Raw genomic sequence first — 19048 nt, 5'->3', positions numbered from 1 at the left:
AGCTTTCTCAGCTCACAACCAGCCTTAGTGAAATTAAAATCTGGATGGAGCAGAACTCTTTAAAATTATACTGCAACAAAACTGAACTCCTGCAAATTGAGACTAAAATGCAGCTTAATAAAATGAACTTCTTCCCAGTCCATCTTGGCGGTGATCTCATCAGACCTGCCTCTACTGCAAAGAATCTTGGTGTCATTTTTGATTCCACCCTTTCTTATTCGGCCCACATTAATCACATTAAGAATCTTTCTTACTTTCACCTCCGTAACATATCCCGTGTTCACTCCTTCCTCTCCTTTTCTAATGCTGAGAAACTTGTCCATGCTTTTATCACATCCCGCATCGATTATTGTAATTCCCTACTGGCAGGTGCCCCCTTCTAATCTTATATCACAGCTCCAGCTTATTCAAAACTCAGCTGGAAGAGTCCTTACTCGAACCAGCAGCAGCGAGCACATCACACCCATCCTGCTCCGTCTTCACTGGTTCCCCGTGTCTTACAGAATCGAATATAAAATCCTACTTATAACCTATAAAGCCTTAAATAACCTCGCGCCAAACTACATCAGTGACCTTCTCATCACTATGTGCCTGCCCGCCCACTAAGGTCCTCTGATTCTGGCAATCTTGTTGTGCCCCACACTAATCTACACTCCATGGGTGACAGGGCCTTCAGCTGTATAGCGCCCAGACTCTGGAATGACCTACCGAAATTATTAAGGTCAGCTGACTCCATGAATTCTTTTAAAAAAACAACTCAAAACTCATCTGTTCAGGAAGGCTTTTAGCTCTACCTGACTTTATTACCCTTCTCTCAGTTTACCTCTCTGTCAAGATGTTCATGTAACCTGTGTGTGTGTGTGCTAGACCATCAATTATGCTGTCTGTTAGGCTTTTTTTTTTCTTTCTCTGAATTCACTGTCATAATCTTCTTTATTTATTTATCTGGTTTGTACAATGCTATATACTGTATACCCTGCCATTCTTTCTTATATTCTGTAAGTGCCTTGAGCATGGGAAAGGTGCTATATAAATAAAATGTATTATTATTATTACCTTCCACTCCTTTTCTGATATGTTGAGTGAAAGATCCTTTTCCCATTGTCCTCTTGGATCTTTGAAAGGGAGGGACTGTAAAACAATTTTATATATTGCAAAAATGCTGGCAGAGTCCTCAGGACTGAGCAATATTTTTTCCAGCATGGAAGGTGGGAGATGGGGAAAATCAGGCAGGTTCTGTTTGACAAAGTTTCTAATTTGAAGATAGTGAAAGAAATGTGTTGCTGGAAAATTAAATTTGGAATGTAATTGTTCATAGGATGCAAAGATGTTGTCTATATAAAGATCTCTAAGCAATTTACTCCCAAATGTTTTCCAGATATTAAAAACTGCATATGTTTGCAAGGGTTGAAAAAGATGGTTGTCATGCATGCTACAAATAAAAGATTCTCTATCTTAAAATGCTTTCTACATTGGTTCCATATTCTGAGTGAGTTAAGCACAATTGGGTTATTAGTATATTGGCGATAACTTGCATTTATTGGGGCACAAAGCAGGGAATATAGAGAAGTACTACAGGATTTTATTTCTGTTGCTGACCAAGCCTGTGTATGTTCATCTTTATGTGTCCAGGTTTTCATAGCTTACAGTATATGTTTGCTGCCCAGTAGTAAAACTGAAAGTTAGGCAGAGACATGCCACCTTCTGTCTTAGGTCTTTGTAGGGTTGCTCTTGGATACGTGGATGTGTTAGGTTCCAAATAAATGAGGTTATGGTTGAATCTAATTGCTTAAAGAATGATTTATTGATGTATATTGGAATGTTTTGAAATAGAAAGAGAAGCTTAGGAAGGATATTCATCTTAACAACATTAATTCTTCCAGCTAAAATGAGGTGGAGGGTTGACCATCTATGCAAGTCTTGCTTAATGTTTTCCATATAGACGGCAAAATTTTGTTGATAAAGAGATTTATGTTTGCTTGTGATATTTACCCATAGGTATTTAAACTGATCTGCAATAATAAAAGGGAAGGTGTCCAATCTAATATTGTATGCTTGAGAATTCACTGGAAAGAGCACACTTTTATTCAAATTAATTCTGAGACCAGAGATCTTTTGAAATTCTGTAAGTGCTGTTAGGACTGCAGGCACAGTATTTTGTGGGTCTGATATATACAAAACCATATCATCTGCATATAGAGAAATTTTCTGTTCCAGTCCTTCTCTGATAATCCCCTTTATCAACAGTGAACTGCCAGTGGTTCAATGGTGATTGCAGATAGCAGTGGTGACAAGGGGCATCCTTGTCTGGTAAAACGTTCTAGTTTAAAGTAGTCTGAGCAAATGTTGTTAATACAAACTGAAGCTTCTGGATTGGTATACAGTAATCCCTCGCTACTTCGCGGTTCACTTTTCGCGGATTCACGACTTCGCGGATTTTATATGTAAGCATATCTAAATATATAACGCGGATTTTTCGCTGCTTCGCGGGTTTCTGCAGACAATGCGTCTTTTTACTTCTGGTATTTGCTTCCTCACTTGGTTTGCCCAGTTGATTTCATACAAGAGATGCTATTGGCGGATGGCTGAGAAGCTACCCAATCAGAACACGCAGTTAAGTTCCTGTGTGCTGCTGATTGGCTCAGCGACGGAGAACTGCATTAACCAGGAAGTCTCATCTCACTCATTCAACATTAACGTGCTCTTGCTACTGCATTCAGGGGATTATCACCTTCAATCGTCATCATTTTTACTGCGCAGCATATTCATCACCATCATCACGTCATACAGTGGTGTGAAAAACTATTTGCCCCCTTCCTGATTTCTTATTCTTTTGCATGTTTGGCACACAAAATGTTTCTGATCATCAAACGCATTTAACCATTAGTCAAATATAACACAAGTAAACACAAAATGCAGTTTTTAAATGATGGTTTTTATTATTTAGGGAGAAAAAAAATCCAAACCTACATGGCCCTGTGTGAAAAAGTAATTGCCCCCTTGTTAAAAAATAACCTAACTGTGGTGTATCACACCTGAGTTCAATTTCCGTAGCCACCCCCAGGCCTGATTATTGCCACACCTGTTTCAATCAAGAAATCACTTAAATAGGAGCTGCCTGACACAGAGAAGTAGACCAAAAGCACCTCAAAAGCTAGACATCATGCCAAGATCCAAAGAAATTCAGGAACAAATGAGAACAGAAGTAATTGAGATCTATCAGTCTGGTAAAGGTTATAAAGCCATTTCTAAAGCTTTGGGACTCCAGCGAACCACAGTGAGAGCCATTATCCACAAATGGCAAAAACATGGAACAGTGGTGAACCTTCCCAGGAGTGGCCGGCCGACCAAAATTACCCCAAGAGCGCAGAGATGACTCATCCGAGAGGTCACAAAAGACCCCAGGACAACGTCTAAAGAACTGCAGGCCTCACTTGCCTCAATTAAGGTCAGTGTTCACGACTCCACCATAAGAAAGAGACTGGGCATAAACGGCCTGCATGGCAGATGTCCAAGACGCAAACCACTGTTAAGCAAAAAGAACATTAGGGCTCGTCTCAATTTGCTAAGAAACATCTCAATGATTGCCAAGACTTTTGGGAAAATACCTTGTGGACTGATGAGTCAAAAGTTGAACTTTTTGGAAGGCAAATGTCCCGTTACATCTGGCGTAAAAGGAACACAGCATTTCAGAAAAAGAACATCATACCAACAGTAAAATATGGTGGTGGTAGTGTGATGGTCTGGGGTTGTTTTGCTGCTTCAGGACCTGGAAGGCTTGCTGTGATAGATGGAACCATGAATTCTACTGTCTACCAAAAAATCCTGAAGGAGAATGTCCGGCCATCTGTTCGTCAACTCAAGCTGAAGCGATCTTGGGTGCTGCAACAGGACAATGACCCAAAACACACCAGCAAATCCACCTCTGAATGGCTGAAGAAAAACAAAATGAAGACTTTGGAGTGGCCTAGTCAAAGTCCTGACCTGAATCCAATTGAGATGCTATGGCATGACCTTAAAAAGGCGGTCCATGCATAGAAAACCCTCAAATAAAGCTGAATTACAACAATTTTGCAAAGATGAGTGGGCCAAAATTCCTCCAGAGCGCTGTACAAGACTCATTGCAAGTTATCGCAAACGCTTGATTGCAGTTATTGCTGCTAAGGGTGGCCCAACCAGTTATTAGGTTCAGGGGGCAATTACTTTTTCACACAGGGCCATGTAGGTTTGGATTTTTTTTTCTCCCTAAATAATAAAAACCACCATTTACAAACTGCATTTTGTGTTTATTTGTGTTATATTTGACTAATGGTTAAATGTGTTTGATGATCAGAAACATTTTGTGTGACAAACATGCAAAAGAATAAGAAATCAGGAAGGGGGCAAATAGTTTTTCACACCACTGTATATAGCTACGTGTACTTCGCTATACAGTAAGTGTAAACTTATCTACCGATTTCATATTGCTTAGCAGTTGTCCCTGTTATTAATAGAGTAAAGGGTGGGTTGTAAACAATACAGGGAGGGTTTAAAAACGTCCAAATACACGTTAAATAATTAAATAAATATGGTGTCCCTACTTCACGGAAATTCAGGTATCGCGGTCGGCCTTGGAACCTATCTCCCGCGATAAGTGAGGGATTACTGTACAGTAGTTTGATCCATGCACAAGTATTCAGGCCAAATCCAAGTTTCTCTAATGTAGTGAAAAGGTAGTTCAATTCAATCATATCAAATGCTTTTTCTGCATCCAATGATAATAATATCTCCGGGGTGTTTGTCTTTGCTGGTGAATATATTACATTGAACAGGTGTAGGAGACTGGAAGCTAAGTGTCGTTATTTAATAAATCCAGTTTGATCTTGTGATATTACCAAAGGCAGCACTTTCTCCATTCTTGTAGCTAAGATTTTGGAGAGTACTGTGGAACCTCAGTTCACGAACGTCTCGGAACACGTACAAATCGGTATACGACCAAAAAGTTTGCCAAACGTTTGCATCTGTTCACGACCTCACACTCGGTATACAAACTAGCCAGTTTCCCTTTTGGTTTGTATGTGTTCAGTCTCTCCCTGTGCATTTCCTGTGCAGCGAGCAAGAGAGAGAGAGTGAGACACACACACACACACACACAGGCATGAGAGAGACGTGCACACACACACACACAGAGGCAGCGCGCGAGAGAGACACACACACACACAGGCAGCGCGCGAGAGAGACACACACACAGGCAGCGTGAGAGAGAGAGACACACACACACATACACACAGCGCGCAAGAGAGAGAGAGAGAGGCACACACACACACACACAGGCAGCGCAAGAGAGAGAAACACACACACAGGCAGCGTGAGAGAGAGAGAGACACACACACATACACACACAGTGCGCAAGAGAGAGAGAGAGAGAGAGAGAGAGACACACACACACACACAGGCAGCGCGAGAGAGAGACACACACACAGGCAGCGTGAGAGAGAGAGAGAGACACACACACACACACACACACAGGCAGCACGAGAGAGAGAGCTGGACGCATAAGGTAGAGAAGGCAGTTAAAGAATGCACTGGGCTTGATTTTGTTTTCACTTCTGTTTACAGCTATCGGTTCGTAGCGTGCATTGTTGCAATGTTACTTTTCTTGGTGGTTTATTAAATTACGGATTTTTTCAAATGTTCATTTTTTTTCCTGTGCTAAAACTCATTAAAAAAAAGTGTGTTTAGCCAGCGGTTGGTAGAGCTATAGTGCGAACTATTGCAGTGTTAGTTTTCTCTGTTGTTCAAGGTTTTCTCAGTGTTATTCAATGTTTTTACATTTAGTTTACTATTATGCTGTGCATTCTATGGTTTAATTATATTTGTGCTTAAAAATTTAAAAAAATATATATTTACATACAGTTCGTATGGTCTGGAACGGATTGATTGTATTTACATACAATCCTATGGGGGAAATTACTTCGGCTCACGACCAAATCAGGTTATGACCAGAGTTTTGGAACGAATTATGGTCAAACCGTGGTTCCACTGTATCTTAACATCATTATTCAGAAGTGAAATTGGTCTGTATGATGCGCATTATAATAAGTCCTTGTTTTGTTTTGGAAAAACGGTGATTATTGCTTGATGAAAAGTTTGAGGTAGAATTTGATTTACTGTAGCTTCTGTAAATGTTGCTAATTAGAGGGGAGCTAGCTGAGTGGAGAATTTCTTATAAAATTCGACAGGGTAGCCATCAGGTCCTGCTGCTTTCCTGCTGTGAAGTGACTTTATAGCATCTAGTAATTCTGATAGCGCCAGAGGTTTATCCAATTCCTCTGCAATAAAAGTATCTATTTGTGGTATCTGTAATGTATCCAGAAATGCATTAGATTGTGTGTTGTCTTCTTTGAACTCAGTAGAATATAAGGATTTATAGTAGTTTCTAAATATGTGCATTATATTTTTATGGTCAGTGATTTTATTTCCGTTCGTGTTGGTAATTGCTGGGATTGTATTGCGAACTTCTTGCTTGTGGATTTGTTGAGCTAAAAGCTTATTAGCTTTCTCTCCGTGTTCATAGTAATGATGTCTTGATTTAAAAATGAGTTGTTCAGTTTCTTTGGTTGTTAAGAGGTTGAGCTCTGAATGCAGAGCCTGTCTTTTCCTTTGAAGAGCTTCACTTGGACACTTGGCATGTTCTTGATCTATTCTAGTAATTTCACTGGTTAGCTCTGATACCTTCTTGGTTTCTAATTTATTTCTGTGGGAAAGATATGAAATAATCTATCCTCTTATGAAGGCATTTACAGTTTTCCAGAGCATTCCTGCAGAGATCTCTGAGAATGTATTTGTCTCTAGGAAGAAACTGATTTGTTTTGATATAAATTCTCTACAGTTCTCATCTGCTAATAGAAGTAGATTAAGTTGCCATCTGTGAGATGAGTATGTGGGGCATAATGATTTCAGCTCCAAGATCAGAGGGGCATGGTCAGAAATAACAATAGTGTCATACTTGAAAGATTTAATCGCAGGCAAGAAATTATTATCTATAAAGAAGTAATACATTCTTGAGTAGCATTGATGCACTGGTGAGTAGAAGGAATATGTTCTTGAGTTTGGGTTTAGAAACCTCCAGGGGGGGTATTTTTCGTACGTGGATTACTCGTTTAGCCGGATGTAATTGTTGATGATTTGGCATGATCCTGCATCTGTCGGTTTTTCGAAACTCTTGCTGGATGTGTTGTCATAGCAACACATCCAAATCCTCAAACCTGCTCGGAGCAGGTTTGTTCTATGTAAACAAGGATTAGCTCACACACTTAATCGGTGTCCGTACGTGGAACTCATTCAGTCATGACTTCGCCGTTCATGAATGAGCAACCAATTGATATCGGCACGCAAATCATAAGAAGATAATTTCATATAGAGAGGGTTTTGCGCGATCGTCAAGATACTTTATTGCTCCCGGAGGAAATTCTTTTCAAAAGATACCGCTTTAGCTGAGGGGGAATATTGTACCTCAAAAATTTATTAGGACCTTATATTCAAAGTCAATCTAGGCGAAGTCGGGCTCTTACAACCACACAGACAGTATGCATTGCTTTGAGGTTTTTTGCAAGCGGCACGTTTTTTATATACAGTAGACGATGTGGAAAATCTATCTAAAAGTGCAGTTTGCCAGACAATTCGTAAAGTCTGTTTGGCTCTGAAATATTTCCTTTGGGTTTTCATAGTGTTTCCTGGACACCTGCGTGTGCAGACAATAAAAGAGGCGTTTCATGCCATTGCAGGTAGGTAATACACAGGCAAAGACACCCCCAGTTCCATGAAGAATCTCACAATCAGCCTAACATTCTCATTACCCAGGATTTCCAAATGTGATTGGGGCACATGGGACTGATCAGAGTGGAGTTTGATTTGGAAATTGTACCTCTCCTCCTTATGAATAATCAGACACAGTGTCTTCATCAAATATTTGACCTTCGTCAATATCTCGTTGGTCAGACACAGGTCTAGGGATATGACATTCCCTGCAACTGACCCAACAAAAGAAGAGGGCTATATGGAACATACTTATGGCACACATTGAGGACAAATATGTGCAATGACAATCCTTTACCTGAAATGAAGTGACCACTGCATCCTGCCACTGGTTCTGAGGAGGAGCTTCCCCCTGGAATGCCCTCAGAAACAGGGTGATGGGCATTTTGCTGGAGAGCCAACTCTTCTGCAGGGGTTAGGTCTGGACCTCCACCTGTTTTTTGCTTGTCTGCCTTCATATTAGCTTTACAATTAATGTTCTTTACATTATATATGATTCTTTATGTCAACAATTCTTTAAATATTATATACCAATTTTCACCAGTTTGAAGTATATTCTTGTACTTCACTTTAACCTATTCCCGTGTTCTCCTTGTGCTCACGTTTGATCTGGAATTATGACATATTAAATAATAATTAATCTGACACATAGGAAATGAAACGCTGCTTTCAGTAAGTACAATGCACACGCATTTAATTTGTCGGCCACTTTTTGCCAGCCGTCTTTTCTGGTTTGGGCTGCTTTTGCAGTGTTACCCCTTGTGCATATTAAATCTTGAAATCCTTCGACTAACTAACTAACTAACTAACTAACTAACTAACTAACTAACTAACTAACACCCACACACATACACACCCACCCACACAAACACAGCTTGTGTAAAAAAAAAAATGCGCCCGTTCTTTTGTCATTTTGTTGCAGCCTATCAAAGACTTGCTGATCATGTTTTTTAGACTCAATATATATGAGCTTTTCACTCAGCGCGGGTGCGCACATTCATCTCGGATGATTAGATCCAGCTAGACTAATCTACTATGCGGCTGCGTTTGAAAAAATGACTTATCCTGGAAAAGTTTCACCGGCATCTGATCTTGGATGATTTAAGTGACGTACGGAAAATACCCCCCAGGGTCTGATAAGTTGTGGTCAGTTAAAAACTGTGTAATTGTCTTTGCAGTGTTAGGTTTCCTGTCACAGCAGGGGAATGACATCTATCTAAGAGTGGATTTAAAACACAAGTCCCCAGCCATTATAATTTTATGAGTGTTCACATTGGGAATAGATGCAAATACATTTTGCATGAATTCCCTATCATCAACATTGGGTGCATAAACATTTATCAAAATCACTTTACAGTTAAATAAGTTGCCCATGACAATCACATATCTCCCTTCAGGATCAGATACTACATCTGATGCTACAAACTAGACTATTCTATGTATAAGAATTCCCACACCTCTAGTTTTCTTTGTAAAGCTGGAATGGAACATTTGGCCAGTCCAGTCTTTTTGCAGCCGGAACTGATCTTTGCTTAATAAGTGGGTCTCCTGTAAAAATACTATTTTTGCATTTACACCTGTTAGGTGAGAGAATACTTTCTTTCTCTTTAATTCATGATTCAGGCCTTTAACATTCCATCGTAGAGACATTAATTCTGATTTTTGATGTCATTTTGTAGTTTTAACTTGAAGTGAGACAGCTTTAACCTTAATTTCCAAATTTCCCATAAGTTATTGCCATGCAGCCTATTGTTACGTTGGAAGTTATAATTGTAAGGTTTAAAAGGATAGATTAGATATAGCTTGCTCTCTTTCTCTACCCGCCTCATCCCCCCACCCCACCCCACCCCCATTTTGCCTCCCCACGTGAGGCTAGACCCAACTTCACAAAGTCCCAGTCCTTTGACATACCTAGAGACAGAGCACGTCCAAAATAAAACAAGCCCCCCAGCAGCGGCATTTGAGTATTAAAAAATAGCGATATCTATTACCAATAAAGTCTAAATACTATAAGCATAAAATATAATCATCAACAGTCTTGAAATATTAAGACAGTAAACCCAGGGAATGGTGTTAAAAAGTGACCCTGGATAAGCATAGTAAATCCTAATCCATATTACTAACCGAGAATAAACCGGATATGGACGCAGGTACATGGCATGCCCATGGACGCAGGAGACATAGTGCGCAGGCGCCGACAGCTCAACTAACGGAAATACGAAATAAAGCAACGAGCACAGACGATACGGAACCCTAACCGTCCACACTACACAGCATAGTCAAACCCGACATAGTACGGAAGGTGCGGGCGCCTACAACGAGCGTCCCAACACACCGCAGGCAGACCCCCGAGATGCTACAGAAGCCCCAGAGATAAAATACGAAATAAAGCAACGAGCACAGACAATATGGAACCCTAACCGTCTACACCAGGGGTAGGCAACGTCGGTCCTGGAGTGCCACAGTATGTGCAGGTTTTTGTTCCAACCCAGTTCCTTAACGAGAACTCAATTTTTTGCTGATGAAGCACATATTGCTTAAGTGACATTTTAATGCTTCATTTTAGTGGTCTCGTTTGTTAAGGTTCTCCAAACTTAATTGCTTATTTCAATCTTAAACTGCTGCATTCAGTGTTTTAATTGCTCCTTATTAGCAATAAGATGTAAAAGACAAAGCAGCCAGCAGTTCTCCAGCTAGCTTTTTTCCCCAATTACATCTGTGTGTGTTCATAATGCACGGTTTGATTTAATAAAACACTTAATAGAAAAATGTGACAGACTGAAAATGATCTGTTTTAGGCTTCAAATCATTTGGATGATATCCTTGGAAAGGAAAAAAATCTACGATGTAAAAGCCTTACATTGCACAGACTAACAAGCCATAAAATTAAATAAGGTCTGAGATTGGCAATGATTGGTTTCTAATTAAGCAATTGGGTTGAATGAAAACCTGTAGCCACTGCGGCTCACCAGGACCGACATTGCCTACCCCTGTTTTACATCTTATTGCTAATAAGGAGCAATTAAAACACTGAATGCAGCAGTTTAAGATTGAAACCCGAGATAGTACGGTGGGCGCATGCGCCTACAATGACTACCACATGAAACACACACACGGCACCGGAGGTATAATATTAGCTCAGCTAACGTAAATAAGTGCCTACAACGCGTCACGGCTCAAAAACAAAGGAGCTCAACTAACGTAAATAAGAAATGAGGCAACGCTCCCATAGGTAACGACACAGCCACACAAAAAAGAGGATTCAGCCCCCCGCCCCAGAGTGAAACGGGAAAATGTACGGAGTCCACAAAGGTCCACCATATACAGCATCATAGTACGGAAGGCGCGAGTTAGTACGAAAGTCGAAGGCGCCTACAACGCGTAATAAGAATAAACGAACGCTCCGTTTTAAACGTACATCATCCTCACACGTCCAAACTGTAATAAGAATAAACGAACGCTCCGTATTGAACGTACGTCATCCTCACACGTCCAAACTATACAGCATAAGTGAATCACATTACAGTGATGCAATATTAACAGTACAACCACAGAAAACGCTCCGTATTAACAGGAAGTGCAATTATTCATATTACTAACGGTAAACAACGGAGAACTAATGGAGTCACGATCACGGCTCCAAAACTATACAGCTCCACTAACGGAGCTACAAACACGAGCCCGCATGGACAAAAACAATAGATGTCGGCGCCTACGACGCGCGTCTCAAACCGCGAAAGCAAAGCAGGCACGGGTTCAAAACGACAGTGCTCGACTAATGAATGTTGGCGCATACAACGCGCCTCTCAAACAGCGGATTCAATAGATAAACGGCAAAGAAAGGAATGACAGACGGCCGCTAAACAATTCCGTCACTTAGCTGACAACGCATTCTGTAATGAGTCCACTATTAGTGAACATTCATTAGGATTAATGAATATACGTCCTTTGTTCGTCATCTACACCTTTACTCTCCAATATATCTCATACTACATTTGCCCCCTTGTGCAATAATAACAATAAACCAAGGGTATGATGTTAAACAGTCTCCTTTAGAATAGAAAAAAAAAAACTACTTTAATTTCTTCCACACATACGCATGTAATTGTAATTAAAACATAAACAAAAAGTGGCCGAGAAGAAAAAAGGATATATAATTATGGTATAGTATCATTGCAAGCAGATCAGCCAGCAGGTAATAGATAGATAGATAGATAGATACTTTATTAATCCCAATGGGAAATTCACATTCTTCAGCAGCAGCATACTGATACAATATTAAATTAAAGAATGATAATAATGCAGGTGAAAAACAGACAATAACTATGTATAATGTTAAATATTAACGTTTACCCCCCTGGGTGGAATTAAAGAGTCGCATAGTTTGGGGGAGGAACGATCTCCTCAATCTGTCTGTGGAGCAGGACAGTGACAGCAGTCTGTCGCTGAAGCTGCTCTTCTGTCTGGAGATGATACTATTTAGTGGATGCAGTGGATTCTCCATAATTGATAGGAGCCTGCTGAGTGCCCTTCGCTCTGCCACAGATGTTAAACTGTCCAGCTCCATGCCAACAATAGAGCCTGCCTTCCTCACCAGTTTGTTCAGGCGTGAGGCGTCTTTCCTCTTAATGCTGCCTCCCCAGCACACCACTGCGTAGAAGAGGGCGCTCGCCACAACTGTTTGATAGAACATCTGCAGCATCTTATTGCAGATGTTGAAGGAAGCCAGCCTTCTAAGGAAATATAACCGGCTCTGTCCTTTCTTGCACAGCGCATCAGTATTGGCAGTCCAGTCTAATAATATGTTCTTGCTATACCATGAGAGGATGCAACTCACCTTCGTATTTCAAAAATGCGTCGGGATCAGTTTCCTTAACTCCTTTTCTGCTTCCTCCTTGGAGGAAAAGATGTGATATTTGTCTTGAATATCCACTTTCAGTTTGGCAGAATACAAGAGGGAGTATCTGATATCGGCTTTCTGTAAACCCCTGTTTAATGTTGTAAAAAGCTGCACGTTTAGCAGCTGTTGAGGGTGAGAAATCAGGGAAAATACAAATGTGGTTATTTTCAAATATAATCTCTTGTTTGTGTCAGAGAAGTGCCATTACATTAAGCTTAAATTGTAATCTCTCGAAGCGGACAATTAAAGTCCTAGGTTTAGAGGTATTTGATCCACATATGCGATACGCTGCCGCTGTCTCGGTATCTGATTTAAAGTCCTCTCCAATTATTTTTGAGAATAGTTCAGCTACGAATTTCACTGGGTTTGGACTTTCACGGTTCTCAGGTAGACCTTCAATTCTAATATTATTCCTTATGCATCCATCTTCCAGAGCTGCAAGTCTGTCTCAGAGTTTTTTTTCGGAGTTCGCAGCTGTAGCTTTTCCATCTGCGTTAGATACCAATTGTTCCGCTGTTTCAATTTGAGTTGTGAATGTCTGCTTAACGTCTTCCAGCCGATCGGCAAGTTCTCTCAGTTTAGATGCATTTTCCTGAATGTGTTCCTCAATTTTTCTCAGCATATCTTTAAAGACTGCATCAAAACGATTATATATACGTTTTTCCAAGTCTTTATGTTCCTGCTGCATTTCTTGCAGCTCCTGCTGCAGCTTCCCGTTTGTCTTGAACAAGTCTTGAGTTGTCTTCTCGTTTGTCTTGAGCAAGCCATTTATTTCTTTCTTCATATTTTTCTGAATGTCTTTCTTGAGCTCGCTTATGGCTATGGCCATGGCTGCGGCCAATGTTGCGATCATTTCCTTCAGTTCGTAGAAATCGTTTCGGCTTTCGTGCTCCGTGGGTGAAGTGGAAACCCCGTTACAGCTGATGCTTCCAGCTCGTGAGGAGTAGATGAATGCACGGAAAGCAAGGCCATCTCTAGTTTCAAGTGATCTTCTGGAATCGGCGAACTATCGTGACCTACATCACTTGCACCTTCGCTCCCATTTTCGCTCTCGACTGGAGATGAAGTAGTGGAATGGGGTCCTGGGAAGTCTGCGCTTTCACCTGCCTGTTCCAGGTCAGTCTCTAAAAGGCCGTACATTGTACATGCACTTGGGCCTGACGTCTGTCTTGGCTTGGGTGTAGTTTTAGATTTCTTTTCCGTTTCTTTCTGACCCCCTTTCTTGTTACTCATGTTTATGTACTGTAGTAGAGACTCTTTTGGTTAGGTAAATACTGGATACCTTGGGATAATAAGAAATAAGAGAAAAAATAAAGACGCTGCAACGGAGCTCTGCTTCAGACGTCCATCTACCATAACGAACAAGACCAAAATCCTAAACTGTTGTCATTTCTACATGGTGTGACTGAAATTTATACAAGTCCCCTTAAATGAAAGTCTTCCATGTGCACTTTAATCATGTCTGAATTGTATGATTTGTAATTTTAAACTGTGGAGCAAAGGCAAGCATCATCCCAAACATTATGGAGGGCACTGTATGTGTGTTTGTGTGTATAGTCTGCATGTGTTCTCGATTTTTTTGGTCTCTAACATGACACTTTGTTTTCTGCTATTTGACCCAAATTTTGCAACAGTTTTTGGAATGTGAAGTTTAACCCTATACATGAAACTGCTCTACAAATCGTTTTCCCTCTGTTTTAAATACCACTTCTATGTTGTTGCTCCTGAATGCTGTTTGAAAATTCTCATTTGTTTGCTTTACAGTTTTTGGTGATGGAAAATCATGTAACCCAGAGCAGGGTTTCAATATTAGTTGGTACCTTCGCTCCTCCTTGTGCTACAATGAGGTCTTCAATATAGCAGTAAGTAGATTCCTTTGAGTTTATGTTTCTATACCACATTTCCTTTCAAACAGATCTTGAATAATTTGTCATTTAACAAATATAGTACATTAGGTGTGCTACGATCATGTTTTTTAAGGCTGATACTGATTTCATGTTACTTGATTGGCTGATGCCAGTATTTTTTTTTGCACTAAACTCCTGCATAACAAAACACATAGAAATCTTGTGTCCTATATTAAAGTGTACTTTTATATTTAATCTGTAAACCACAGGTCTTAACTGTTCATTTTTATTAACAAAATGAAATTCTGTAGGTTTATTTAGTAACCTTAAATACATACTTTAACTAATAAAATATGTACAAAAATATTTTCCTTATTACATATGGCATAAAAGAAAATAAAATGTTTCTAATAATTATAAGCTGTTATATTGGTTTAGATTTTTCTGTACTGTACCAATCTGAATCAAGGCTTAATTAAAAATAGTAGTTGTCACAATTTCTCTAACAACAAAAAAAGTGTGTGTGTATAGTAGACATCACGTAGTATATGCGTACCAAATTTCAAGTTTCAATAGTTCAAACAATTTGCAAGCTACAGACAAACGGACAGCCATGGTAGCATTATATATATATATATATATATATATATATATATATTACACACACACGCACACACACACATACATACATACATACAATCACAGTCAATTGAGATTGGCAATTAATGTAAATATACCTTCTCTTATAGGTTTTTTAATCATTTTTAGTCTTTAATTGTACTTCAGCTTTTTTACTTGTAACATATACATTTACTATATTTTATACAGGTATGTTTTTTCCCTTCAGTGTACCAGCTAGACATCTGTAATTCTTAAGGTGTAATTATAAATATGGATTATCATTTTCATAATGCACTACTTGGTTCTTACCAAACATTTTGTTGTATGACACACAGAAATAAATAATAATCACAGTGCAAATCTTTAAAAAAAGCCACAAATGAATCAAATGCTCATAAGTTGTTTATGAAGAAGACACAAGACTAACATGCTTAACAGATTTATAAGTAAAAGACACATTTTGCTGGTAAGCTAACAAGCCTTTTGTTTACTAAGCAGCAATTTCAGATTTTTCTTTTCCTTTTCTTTTTCCAGTTAAAAATGTGTGTTGATACACACTTTAAACAAGCTAGCTATCCATACTCAAGCGGTGTCTGTTTTAATTTAAAAAGCAAAATTAGAAGGTCTGAATTCCTTAAAGTTGCTTTTCTTGCCATTTGTCTAATTACACATGATGACTCCTCTGATTCCTTTTTACTCAGTTTATTTCTCCACTTTCTTTAACGTAAAGCTAATATACCAAATCAGTCTCGCTCGTTGCTAAGTGCTAAAACAAGCCTTAACTTGCTGCTCTTTGTTTACACTGCAGGAAGGTTGCTGCACAAAAAAAAAGACGCTGTCTCAACCACTTTAATACCTTGCGTAAGTCAGCACTGCAACTAAACTAGCGTAAAGCTTAGAAAGCGGGGGCTGAAAAAATCAGTTTTTGTGATTGGCCAATTTAGTCTTTTTTTAATGCAAATCGGCTGATTTACAGTCATATGAAAAAGTTTGGCAACCCCTCTCAGCCTGCATAATAATTTACTCTACATTCAACAAAAAAGATAACAGTGGTATGTCTTTCATTTCCTAGGAACATCTGAGTACTGGGGTGTTTTCCTCACAACGATTTTTAGTGAAGCAGTATTTAGATATATGAAATTAAATCAAATATGAAAAACTGGCTGTGCAAAAATTTGGGTCCCCTTGTAATTTTGCTGATTTGAATGCATGTAATTGCTCAGTACTGATTACTTGTAACACCAAATTGGTTGGATTTGCTTGTTAAGCCTTGAACTTCATAGACATGTGTGTCTGATCATGAGAAAAGGTATTGCAAGTTGTGCTTCCCTTTGACTCTTCTCTGAAGAGTGACAGCATGGAATCCTCAAAGCAACTCTCAAAAGACCTGAAAACAAAGATTATTCAGTATCATGGTTTAGGGGAAGGTTACAAAAAGCTGTCTCAGAGGTTTAAACTGTCAGTTTCAACTGTAAGAAAAGTAATCAGTAAATGGAAGGCCACAGGCACAGTTGCTGTTAAAACCAGGTCTGGCAGGCCAAGAATAATACAGGAGTGGCATATGTGCAGGATTGTGAGAATGGTTACAGACAACCCACAGATCACCTCCAAAGACCTGCAAGAACATTTTGCTGCAGATGGTGTATCTGTACATCGTTCTACAATTCTGCGCAATTTGCACAAAGAATATGTGTATGGCAAGGTGATCATAAAGAAGCCCTTTCTGCACTCACGCCACAAACAGAGTCGCTTGATGTATGCAAATGCTCATTTAGACAAGCCCGATTCATTTTGGAACAAAGTGCTTTGGGCTGATGAGACAATAAATTTAGTTATTTGGTCATAACAAAAAGCGCTTTGCATGGCAGAAGAAGAACACCGCATTCCAAGAAAAACACCTGCTACCTGCTGTCAAATTTGGTGGAGGTTTCGTCATGCTGTGGGGCTGAGTGGCTATTTCAGGGACTTGGGCCCTTGTTAAAGTTGAAGGTCGGATGAATTCAACCCAGTATCAACAAATTCTTCAGGATAATGTTCAAGCATCAGTCACAAAGTTGAAGTTACTCAGGGATTGGATATTCCAACAAGACAATGACCCAAAATACAGTTCAAAATCTACAAAGGCATTCATGCAGAGGGAGAAGTACAATGTTCTGGAATGGCCGTCACAGTCCCCTGACTTGAATATCATCGAAAATCTATGGGATGATTTGAAGCAGGCTGTCCATGCTCAGCAGCCATCAAATTTAACTGAACTGGAGAGATTTTGTATGGAAGAATGGTCAAAAATACCTCCATCCAGGATCCAGACACTCATCAAAGGCTATGGGAGACGTCTAGAGGCTGTTATATTTGCAAAAGGAGGCTCAGCTAAGTATTGATGTAATATCTCTGTTGGGGTGCCGAAATTTATGCAGCTGACTAATTTTGTTATGATGCATATAGCATATTTTCTGTTAATCCAATAAACTTAATGTCACTGCTGAAATTCTACTGTTTCCATAAGGCATGTGTGACACTAGAGGGCGCTGTCGCTCCTCAAACCACGCAGACAAACGTCCACAGGACACCAAGTAAAAACACTAGAATTCTTTTTAATTTCATCTTTTCGATATTGTGCCACAGTAGACGTCACAATCACCCCAATAAACAATAAATCAATAATCACGATACAATAAATCAATCCTCCACTCCCAGCAGCTCCATCACTCTACCTCTCGCATAGTCCTTTATATAGTCCTTGACCCGGAAGTGCTCCTGTCCTTCAGGCCATGTGATTCAATAGCACTTCTGGGTCTAATGAAGACTTTTCTTCAGCACGGAAGTACTTCTGTTCTTCCGTCCCCATGACTTGGGAGTACTTCCGGGCTATAGGGAAAATAAAAATCCCTGCGTCTCCCTGCAGCGTCACACGGTGACACCCACGGTCCCCAGCAGGGCTGTGAATCCAAACTCCATCTCCCATGATGCCCTGCGGCAATCTGGGGCACCTCTATGCTGCAGGGAGGATTCTATCTAGCGGCCGGAATAAGCTGCCGGCCATCTGTCACACATGTCATACATTAAAAGGAAGTTGGTACTTTGAAAGCTCAGCCAATGATAAACAAAAATCCAAGTAATTAAGAGGGGTTCCTAAACTTTTTCATATGACTGTAGATAGGTGTCCAATCGATTAGTAATATATAGTTTAGTAATGTATAGTTTCTCTGTCTCTTAAGGTCCTGGATGCTTGCATATATTACAATGATGGGTCAAATCATGAAAAGAATTTAATTGTAGAGAATATGTGGTCTATTTGATGCAGGAGAATGGGCTTTGTTGTCCTTCTTTATGAAATTGGCATTGAGGTATGGTGCAGACTAGTGGTCTTGAAAGCAGTATGATAATCTAATGGATTAAACTGTCAAACTAACGGTAAACCTTAATGTAAAGAATACATGTTGAAAAAAAAAAGAAAACGATGAATTACAAAAAATTAATGAAATCTAGAACCATGTAGTTAAAGGAATGCTTTACAAAGTGCAAAATACTAACATGTCATTACATTTTATACAGGAATATGTGCATAAATTGGATAAAAATAAGATAAATATATTAAATATAAGATTTTAATCAATACAGATCCATATAGTAAAACTGCTAAAGTACCAATAACTGAAATTACAATAAATAACTCTAGAGACAGTATGATCAACATAGAGTTGTATAATCCAGTAGTTCCCACACTTGGTACTGGGGAACCCATATGGCTGCAAGTATTTTTTTCCAACAATCTTCTGTTTTTAATTTGATTTTTAACCTAATTAAGCAAGCTGCTGTCTCCCAGTTTCTGTGTTTTGGGGTCAGTGTTAGAGAGTACAGATAGTTAAAAAAATGCTGACAA

The 19048-nt window shown here is 39.4% G+C and overlaps 1 protein-coding gene across 2 annotated transcripts in view; it reads left to right on the top strand.

Annotated features, from left to right (window-relative positions):
- Nucleotides 1-19048, top strand: part of LOC114667106 (transmembrane protein 87A-like) — a 138542-nt gene that overhangs the window by 45024 nt on the left and 74470 nt on the right. For both annotated transcript variants that reach the window (XM_051920073.1, XM_051920072.1), the window contains exon 3: nt 14462-14559. In XM_051920073.1, coding sequence (XP_051776033.1) covers nt 14462-14559 — 98 coding nt within the window. The remainder of the gene's footprint in view (nt 1-14461; nt 14560-19048) is intronic.

This window comes from Erpetoichthys calabaricus, chromosome 16 (genome assembly GCF_900747795.2).
Source record: "Erpetoichthys calabaricus chromosome 16, fErpCal1.3, whole genome shotgun sequence".
Classification (NCBI taxonomy): Eukaryota; Metazoa; Chordata; class Cladistia; order Polypteriformes; family Polypteridae; genus Erpetoichthys; species Erpetoichthys calabaricus.
This window is presented reverse-complemented; position numbering and strand designations above follow the sequence as displayed.